This window comes from Coregonus clupeaformis, unplaced genomic scaffold (assembly GCF_020615455.1).
Source record: "Coregonus clupeaformis isolate EN_2021a unplaced genomic scaffold, ASM2061545v1 scaf3492, whole genome shotgun sequence".
In the NCBI taxonomy this organism is placed as follows: domain Eukaryota; kingdom Metazoa; phylum Chordata; class Actinopteri; order Salmoniformes; family Salmonidae; genus Coregonus; species Coregonus clupeaformis.
Window position 1 is genome coordinate 23,983 of NW_025536946.1, and position 10,396 is coordinate 34,378.

The following is a 10,396-nucleotide window of genomic DNA, read 5'->3' on the forward strand; positions in this document are numbered from 1 at the left end:
GGAGCGGTTTGAGCATCTTTACAGCTGTCTGTCTCCCTCTCAGCTCCTCTCTCCTTTTGCTCATCTCCATGGAGCTCTAATGCGACCATTATCTATGGAAAGAAAATAAACGTAGTCTTATTAGGAAAACAAAACCATATTTTAATTCATGTTCCAAGGTCAAATGAATTGATAACAATGTGGTGATTTCTTAAGTCTTTACAGTGACATGTAAGTAATACTGTATGTCAGCTTAGGCAATATATATATAACTACAAAGGGTAAATGTCACTATGTGGACCTATTCTATTGTTGTTCTTAAAGCCTTTCTCAGACCCCCTCATACCCCTAATCTCTCTTTCACATCACATTACCTGCAGTAGTCCTCTCACACTGATGGTGAGCAGCAGGCCCATTCCATACAACCAGCAGCAGAGAGCCAGAAACATGCAGCATGCAGCCTCTATCCTCCTCTCTTCTGCCCCATTAATCACTTCCACCATCTTCTTCCACACAAGCTCACTTGCTCCCGCTCTCTCCCTACTCCTGAGCTCAGCTACTCGGGGCGACGCGTTCTGCGGCTGGCCGTGAGAATCACTGGTTGTCTGGTGCAAAGCACTAACATCTCTGTATTTCTGGTCAATACTGTTTCTGGTCTGGGTGGTGGTGGGCTTGTCCAAGCCACAATGGCCCATAGGGCAGGAGCCTATCTCCTGTTTTTGTAGCATGAGGCAGCTTGATGTACACCCCCTGGATAGGACACAAGTCTGTCGCAGGGCCCTTACCCCCAATCCATCTCCTTAATGTGTGCCAAGCTGAGAGGCACCGGGTCCCGTTTTAGAGTCTTTGGTATGATTGGACCGCGGATAAACCACCCGACCTTCCAATCTCAGGGCGGACACGCTAACGACAAGGCCACTGAGTTGGTTAGTGTTGTTTGTAGCTACCCGGGTAGCAGTGGGTTCCAAGCTGACCATAACACAAGCCTCTCCGGTGCACTTGTGCAAACTGTGTCCAGTGGTCTCGTTGGTGTTCTGTGTGGTCCAGGGTCGTTGATGGAAGTTGATGGTGTTGGTCTTCTTCCACACAAGCTCACTTGCTCCCGCTCTCTCCCTACTCCTGAGCTCAGCTACTCGGGGGCGACGCGTTCTGCGGCTGGCCGTGAGAATCACTGGTTGTCTGGTGCAAAGCACTAACATCTCTGTATTTCTGGTCAATACTGTTTCTGGTCTGGGTGGTGGTGGGCTTGTCCAAGCCACAATGGCCCATAGGGCAGGAGCCTATCTCCTGTTTTTGTAGCATGAGGCAGCTTGATGTACACCCCCTGGATAGGACACAAGTCTGTTGCAGGGCCTTACCCCCAATCCATCTCCTTAATGTGTGCCAAGCTGAGAGGCACCGGGTCCCGTTTTTAGAGTCTTTGGTATGATTGGACCGCGGATAAACCACCCGACCTTCCAATCTCAGGGCGGACACGCTAACGACAAGGCCACTGAGTTGGTTAGTGTTGTTTGTAGCTACCCGGGTAGCAGTGGGTTCCAAGCTGACCATAACACAAGCCTCTCCGGTGCACTTGTGCAAACTGTGTCCAGTGGTCTCGTTGGTGTTCTGTGTGGTCCAGGGTCGTTGATGGAAGTTGATGGTGTTGGTCTTCTTCCACACAAGCACACTTGCTCCCGCTCTCTCCCTACTCCTGAGCTCAGCTACTTGGGGGCGACGCGTTCTGCGGCTGGCTGTAGAATCACTGGTTGTCTGGTGCAAAGCACTAACATCTCTGTATTTCTGGTCAATACTGTTTCTGGTCTGGGTGGTGGTGGGCTTGTCGAAGCCACAATGGCCCATAGGGCAGGAGCCTATCTCCTGTTTTTTGTAGCATGAGGCAGCTTGATGTACACCCCCTGGATAGGACACAAGTCTGTCGCAGGGCCTTACCCCCAATCCATCTCCATAATGTGCCAAGCTGAGAGGCACCAGGTCCCGTTTTTAGAGTCTTTGGTATGATTGGACCGCGGATAAACCACCCGACCTTCCAATCTCAGGGCGGACACGCTAACGACAAGGCCACTGAGTTGGTTAGTGTTGTTTGTAGCTACCGGGTAGCAGTGGGTTCCAAGCTGACCATAACACAAGCCTCTCCGGTGCACTTGTGCAAACTGTGTCCAGTGGTCTCGTTGGTGTTCTGTGTGGTCCAGGGTCGTTGATGGAAGTTGATGGTGTTGGTCTTCTTCCACACAAGCTCACTTGCTCCCGCTCTCTCCCTACTCCTGAGCTCAGCTACTCGGGGCGACGCGTTCTGCGGCTGGCCGTAGAATCACTGGTTGTCTGGTGCAAAGCACTAACATCTCTGTATTTCTGGTCAATACTGTCTCTGGTCTGGGTGGTGGTGGGCTTGTCAAGCCACAATGGCCCATAGGGCAGGAGCCTATCTCCTGTTTTTGTAGCATGAGGCAGCTTGATGTACACCCCCCTGGATAGGACACAAGTCTGTCGCAGGGCCTTACCCCCAATCCATTTCCATAATGTGTGCCAAGCTGAGAGGCACCAGGTCCCGTTTTCAGAGTCTTTGGTATGATTGGACCGCGGATAAACCACCCGACCTTCCAATCTCAGGGCGGACACGCTAACGACAAGGCCACTGAGTTGGTTAGTGTTGTTTGTAGCTACCCGGGTAGCAGTGGGTTCCAAGCTGACCATAACACAAGCCTCTCCGGTGCACTTGTGCAAACTGTGTCCAGTGGTCTCGTTGGTGTTCTGTGTGGTCCAGGGTCGTTGATGGAAGTTGATGGTGTTGGTCTTCTTCCACACAAGCTCACTTGCTCCCGCTCTCTCCCTACTCCTGAGCTCAGCTACTCGGGGGCGACGCGTTCTGCGGCTGGCCGTAGAATCACTGGTTGTCTGGTGCAAAGCACTAACATCTCTGTATTTCTGGTCAATACTGTCTCTGGTCTGGGTGGTGGTGGGCTTGTCGAAGCCACAATGGCCCATAGGGCAGGAGCCTATCTCCTGTTTTTGTAGCATGAGGCAGCTTGATGTACACCCCCTGGATAGGACACAAGTCTGTCGCAGGGCCTTACCCCCAATCCATTTCCATAATGTGTGCCAAGCTGAGAGGCACCAGGTCCCGTTTTTAGAGTCTTTGGTATGATTGGACCGCGGATAAACCACCCGACCTTCCAATCTCAGGGCGGACACGCTAACGACAAGGCCACTGAGTTGGTTAGTGTTGTTTGTAGCTACCCGGGTAGCAGTGGGTTCCAAGCTGACCATAACACAAGCCTCTCCGGTGCACTTGTGCAAACTGTGTCCAATGGTCTCGTTGGTGTTCTGTGTGGTCCAGGGTCGTTGATGGAAGTTGATGGTGTTGGTCTTCTTCCACACAAGCTCACTTGCTCCCGCTCTCTCCCTACTCCTGAGCTCAGCTACTCGGGGGCGACGCGTTCTGCGGCTGGCTGTAGAATCACTGGTTGTCTGGTGCAAAGCACTAACATCTCTGTATTTCTGGTCAATACTGTTTCTGGTCTGGGTGGTGGTGGGCTTGTCGAAGCCACAATGGCCCATAGGGCAGGAGCCTATCTCCTGTTTTTGTAGCATGAGGCAGCTTGATGTACACCCCCTGGATAGGACACAAGTCTGTCGCAGGGCCTTACCCCCAATCCATCTCCATAATGTGTGCCAAGCTGAGAGGCACCAGGTCCCGTTTTTAGAGTCTTTGGTATGATTGGACCGCGGATAAACCACCCGACCTTCCAATCTCAGGGCGGACACGCTAACGACAAGGCCACTGAGTTGGTTAGTGTTGTTTGTAGCTACCCGGGTAGCAGTGGGTTCCAAGCTGACCATAACACAAGCCTCTCCGGTGCACTTGTGCAAACTGTGTCTAGTGGTCTCGTTGGTGTTCTGTGTGGTCCAGGGTCGTTGATGGAAGTTGATGGTGTTGGTCTTCAGTTCAATGTGAGGCATGCTGGCCCACTGCCAAATGCCCATGGGGGGCATCAGGTTATCCCGAAAATCCTTGCCGTCCAGATGGTGTAATACCAAGATTACAATAACCAACCATTTAATACTGGAAGAGTACAAAGCCATCTCTCAATCAGTAAAATTCAAAAAGCAACTACTCTGTACAGAGACAGGTGAGTTGTGGTGTTAAGAATGTTTGATAGGAATGTTGTGCCATACAGTGGTCTATGATGTCATAGAGGGCATCCAACATGTCACCTAGGTGAAGATAACTAGCATGTCACCCCACCCTCCTTTATGACATCATTGCGATATAGATGCGGGAAAGAGGTTAATCGAACTCAACCAAAACAAAGGAATTGCCATGGCTGTGAGGGAAATGTCTGTGAGGGAAAGGGCTGTGTGGGAAAGGGCTGTGGGGGAAGATCCTGAGTCTCCTCATTGCCCTCCTCATTGATCCCATGTGGCTTAGTTGGTAGAGTGTGGTGCTTGCAACGCCACGATTGTGGATTCGATTCCCATGGGGGACCAGAAAGAAAAGTGTATGCGCTTACAAGTCGCTCTGGATAATTTAGGCTATTGGTTATATGTGTATTTCACACTATGTTGAGGTAGAAATTGGAGTATAATGTTTGTATGGATGTCAACCCCAATACATATTCATGTCATCGTTACCAATCAAATGCATTACAGTTAGAAACGACTTTGACTACCATCAACGATTTCTGTATGCTAGGTATGCTAACAAGCTTACACGAACGGGAGTTAGCATTTAGCAGTCACTTCTTCTAAACCTGAAAAGGGACAACTTCTACATGGTATGCAGTGATAACAGACACATTTATCCAAATCGGACTTAAGTAAGCACATTGTGGGCCTGTTACACTTCATAAATCATGACGGATTTGATGAATATCCACTTTGTTGGATCAGATTTGTTGAATGTGGTCAATGCAACGTCTGCATTCCATTGACCCCTTTACTGCATCTATGGTCAAGTTGAAAACCATAGAATTAGGAATTTGAATACTCTAATTTAATATGTAATTTAATAGGATCTCTATGTTGAAAACTCTGGTATTTCTCATCCTAAAGCTTGTTCTCCATATTATTTTTCAATGTTTTAAATGATGTGCCAACATGTTTTGAGCACTTTTATCTTCAAAACTAGATTTTTAGTGGCTCTCTCTTGTCCCTTTGCAGCAGATATATAGTGAGCAATATGTTTGGAACATCAAATTGCAATAAAATCACAGTATCAAATTGCAATACATATAGAATCGCAATACATATCGTATCAGCACCTAAGTATCATGTTAATATTGTATCGTGAGGTCCTTGGCAATTCCCAGCCCTACTGTTCACCACTGCCCCATAAACTACCAGCCACCATTGTCTCTATCCTTCTATTGAGGGAGCCAGACCATAATGCCCCCTAATTAGGATCAGCTTGGCCATCGCCCCGCTCTAGGACGGCAGCACCAGCCAGCCAGTGTTACGCCCCCTGAAAAAAGGGGAGAAATAATCACGAGAGTGATGCAGTTATGTTTCCTCAATGAAAACTTTAGTATAATCCTTTTACAAAAATATCACATTTTACAGAACAACAGATCTACAGGAACTAGATAGTTTTGTAGGGTACAAAGCTTATTCAAGTCACAACAGCATAAACTGTAATTCACTAAAACATATACAAATGTTTCCATATAACTGTCAAACACAAAGTAGCTTTAGCTCAGTAACCCATATGTTACGGATACAGGTATCCTGTATTTTTGTGTGTTCCTACTCTTTCTGCCCTAATCACAGGTGTCCTGTATGTTCCTGATTGGTGGTCGTTGAGGTGTCTGCTGATTGGACCAATCAGTGAACATTCCTGTTAATTGCACCACCTGTTATTCGTTTGTTCAAATCACACATCCCATTTTTATAAAAACCAGACTTGTGTTTGTTGAGAGAGAGAGACTTTTTGCCATATGTGAGTATGGACACGGTGGTGTCCTGTGTGTTGTGTACGCACTAAGTTGTTGGTTACCCTATTGGTAACATTATTATAATATATTTCTTTACCTGAGTGTGGATACTGTTGTATCCGGTGTACTTATTTAATTGCTGAGTACCCTGTTTAGTAGCGTGGTGTGTTTCTGGGAAAAGGGGAGTTTAAGCTAGTTGCCCTTGGGCGTACATTACCCGTAGGGAAGAAATCTGTCTATAAACACCAGTTAGACCTGAGCGGACCACCCACTGTATTTTTGTATGGTAGCAGTAGCCTAGCGGTTCTTCAGGCAGGCTAGATCAGTTTAGGGGTTTTACACTATTGTTTCATTTCTTGGGTCCTGCTCAGCCCTTTTTCCCAAACCCTTACCGTGTGTTCATAAATAAACACTTTGTGTTTGACGGTAGTTCATGGTAGTTGTGTCTTATTTGTTCTCACTATTCCATGCCACACTTATAATTTACATGAATTTATGTTACGGGTCTCATGTCCATCCACCCTAGATGTTTAGAGCCACGGGGTTCGTAACATAAAGTGGGGGCTCGTCTGGGATCCTATCTATCCCATGCTACTCATGTAAATTAGTAGTGTCTGGTTCAGTGTTGAGCTTAGCAGCTGTAACTACCTGTTTTTTTTGTGTGTTCAGTAGTCGACGGCTCGTGTTGCTAGTAGGATGGCTACTTTTGAGTTGGAGGCATTTTTGGAAAACCCTACGTGGGAGGTTTTTGATAATTGCCGTAGAGTGGATCTACAGGCTTTGGCTGACCACTTTTCTGTACCCATACCGAGGGGGTTTAGTGAAAGCAGAAGTTAGGGAAGTAGTGAGCGATATTGTTAAACGAGCGAGTGCTTGAGTTACCGCCGCCTGAGTCTGCTGCTCCTGTAGGGGATGTGGTTGCTGTTCCTGTAAGCCCATCAGTGTCTGAGGACGAGGCTAAGGCTCCAGCCACATTGCCCCGTTATGACCCACTCTCCCCACTGACTGACAGTGATGCCAGGATCGATGTCCGCTCGACACGGCTCCAAATGGAGGCGGAAGAGCGGGCACAAATCAGGCAAGACAAGCTGGAGATGCGTAAAATGGAACTAGAGGCAGAACAGGAGACGCGTAAGCTAGAGGCAGAACAGGAGACGCGTAAGATGGAACTGGAGACGCGTAGGCTTGATCAAGAACTGGAGACGCGTAAGATGGAACTGGAGATGCGTGAAATGGAACTAGAGGCAGAAACAGCGAGGTTAGTCTCTGCTCATACTATGCCTGCTAGTGAGCCAGCCTCACCAGCGGTGTCGTCTGCTACATTTGATATTAGTAGACAGATCACCTTGGTACCTGTGTTTAGGGAGTCAGAGGTTGATTCCTATTTCAGTGTGTTTGAGCGTATAGCGGTAGCATTGAAATGGCCCGAAGAGGTATGGTGCCTATTACTTCAGTGTAAACTAACAGGTAAAGCCCAAGAGGTTCTGGCAGCGCTACCTCTTGAAGACAGTTTGAATTATGAAGTGGTCAAAGCTACTGTTCTTCGGGCCTATGAGCTTGTTCCTGAGGCATATCGACAGAGATTTAGGTCTCATAAAAAGTCTCCTACTCAGACTTATGTGGAGTTTGCTAGAGACAAAGGAAATCTGTTTGACAAATGGCACAGTGCTAGTAAGGTAACCGATTTTACCTCTCTACGGGGAGTTAATCTTGTTAGAAGAGTTTAAAAATTGCTTACCGAACGCATTGTAGTTTATCTGAACGAACAGAAAGTATCCTCACTGTCGGAAGCGTCTGTATTGGCAGACGAGTTTGTGTTGACGCATAAGAGCGTGTTTTCGAAGCTCTGTACGGAGAGCAGGGCTGCGGAGTTGCTAACTTTTAGTCCTAGTCGACCAGCAGTACATCCAGCGCGCCCAAAAGATGTGCGTCACTGTTTCTATTGTCATAAGGTGGGACATTTGGTTAGTGATTGCTTTTTGCTTAAACGCAAACCGGGGATGCCTCGGCACACCAGGCCGCCAACGGGTGTTGGGCTGATTCGTACGGTTGTAAGGCCGGAATCAAGACAGAAGCCTCATAGTGAATGTGGTTTGAAAGGCCCTGTCCCAGATCACAGTTATGAACCGTTCATTTTTGAGGGGGTTGTTTCTATATCAGATGACGAAGCGTCTCAGCGTCCAGTTAGAATCCTCAGAGATACTGGTGCGGCGCAGTCGTTCATACTATCTGATGTGTTGCCCTTGTCTAATAATACATATTGTGGTTCCAATGTGTTAGTACAAGGAATTGAAATGGGATTTGTCCCAGTGCCATTGCACTTTGTGAACGTACACTCTGAATTAGTCAGTGGATTGTTCAGAGTTGGCGTACGTCCTAGGTTGCCAGTAAAAGGTGTGACATTTATAATGGGCAACGATATTGCCGGAGGAAAGGTGATACCCGTATTGGAGGTATTGGATAAAAGTGACCAGTCTCTCTCCGAGGAGCTGGCACAAGGTTATCCAGATGTGTTCCCCGCTTGTGCTGTCACACGTGCTCAAGCACGACAAGTGGGTGAAGTGATAGATTTGTCGAACACGATTCTATTCAGAGAGTGTGACCCAGAGGATAGTTCGGGTGCTACCTCTGGTAAGCTGGTGCAGTCTGACCAACAGCCCAGAGAAAGGAAGAAGGATGTGGAACTTGTTGCTGAAGCAATACAGTTACCAGTTACTCGTGAGCAGCTGATCGCTAACCAACAGGTTGACATTAGCCTGGCTAAATGTTTTTCTAGTGTTGTCTCAAAAGACGAGCTAAAGAAGAAAAACATGGCATACTTCATTGATGGTAATCTCCTCATGCGTAAATGGACATCCCATGTTGACGCTGGCGGAGATTGGAATGCTGTTTACCAAATAGTGATTCCTACAGCCTTTCGACAAAATGTTTTATCCCTCGCTCATGATCACCAGTGGTCCGGACATCTGGGAGTCACCAAGACTTATGGTCGTGTTTTTGCGACATTTCTTTTGGCCTGGTTTAAAACAAGATGTGGCTCAGTTCTGTGGGACTTGCCACACCTGTCAAGTAGTTGGGAAACCGAACCAGGTTATTTCCCCGCGCCTCTTTGTCCCATACCGGCCATAGGTGAACCATTCGAACATGTGATGGTTGATTGTGTTGGACCATTACCAAAAACAAAATCTGGTAACCAGTTTATGTTGACAATTATGTGTGTGGCCGCCAGGTACCCAGAGGCCATTCCTCTGCGAAGAGGGGTTGGATAATGTGTTGGCAGATGCTTTGTCTCGTGTTTAATGATCTAGGTTTTTTTTTGTTATCCCGATAGGATGATTTGTGAATTTGGGTGTTGTGATAGTACGTGTGTCGCAAACCATTTTGGTTTGCTCTTTTAAGGGTGGGAGTGTTACGGATACAGGTATCCTGTATTTTTGTGTGTTCCTACTCTTTCTGCCCTAATCACAGGTGTCCTGTATGTTCCTGATTGGTGGTCGTTGAGGTGTCTGCTGATTGGACCAATCAGTGAACATTCCTGTTAATTGCACCACCTGTTATTCGTTTGTTCAAATCACACATCCCATTTTTATAAAAACCAGACTTGTGTTTGTTGAGAGAGAGAGACTTTTTGCCATATGTGAGTATGGACACGGTGGTGTCCTGTGTGTTGTGTACGCACTAAGTTGTTGGTTACCCTATTGGTAACATTATTATAATATATTTCTTTACCTGAGTGTGGATACTGTTGTATCCGGTGTACTTATTTAATTGCTGAGTACCCTGTTTAGTAGCGTGGTGTGTTTCTGGGAAAAGGGGAGTTTAAGCTAGTTGCCCTTGGGCGTACATTACCCGTAGGGAAGAAATCTGTCTATAAACACCAGTTAGACCTGAGCGGACCACCCACTGTATTTTTGTATGGTAGCAGTAGCCTAGCGGTTCTTCAGGCAGGCTAGATCAGTTTAGGGGGTTTTACACTATTGTTTCATTTCTTGGGTCCTGCTCAGCCCTTTTTCCCAAACCCTTACCGTGTGTTCATAAATAAACACTTTGTGTTTGACGGTAGTTCATGGTAGTTGTGTCTTATTTGTTCTCACTATTCCATGCCACACTTATAATTTACATGAATTTATGTTACGGGTCTCATGTCCATCCACCCTAGATGTTTAGAGCCACGGGGTTCGTAACACCATAACTACATTTATCAACCATGTCAACAAAGTATTCTAAACACATTATACAAATAACCCCAAAATATATTATTAACAGCGCACATGTTCATTCACAATTAACATAAAATGGCAGCTACTCTCAGTACTGAAGCTATTCTTCGCTGCAACCGAGCAGGTTTCACTCACACACGCACCTATTACTCTTCAACTTAACTCCAACTTACTCAAGATGTTACTAAAACATACCTTAAACTCTCTTGACATGTTAGCAAGTTATTACATTCAAATTAACTCATTTTATATCAATAACGTACCTGA

At 46.6% G+C, this 10,396-nt stretch overlaps 1 protein-coding gene across 1 annotated transcript; it reads right to left on the reverse strand.

The window, feature by feature from the left end:
• Positions 1–2,253: 2,253 nt before the first annotated feature.
• On the reverse strand, positions 2,254–4,296 carry LOC123490065. Its single transcript, XM_045220281.1, has 3 exons — positions 3,863–4,296; positions 2,522–3,646; positions 2,254–2,278 (listed from the first exon to the last, which is right to left on the reverse strand). Exons 1-3 carry the CDS (start codon positions 4,060–4,062, stop codon positions 2,254–2,256), a joined length of 1,350 nt encoding a protein of 449 aa, XP_045076216.1. The 5' UTR covers positions 4,063–4,296.
• Positions 4,297–10,396: the final 6,100 nt, after the last annotated feature.

Coding starts and splice junctions, on each gene's coding strand:
- LOC123490065 (XM_045220281.1), bottom strand. CDS start 4,062: ATGGCTTTGTACTCTTCCAGTATTAAATGGTTGGTTATTGTAATCTTG. Junction 3,647..3,862: donor ACACAGAACACCAACGAGAC/CACTAGACACAG, acceptor AGCTTGGCACAC/ATTATGGAGATGGATTGGGG. Junction 2,279..2,521: donor GACTCTGAAAACGGGACCTG/GTGCCTCTCAGC, acceptor TTCTACGGCCAG/CCGCAGAACGCGTCGCCCCG.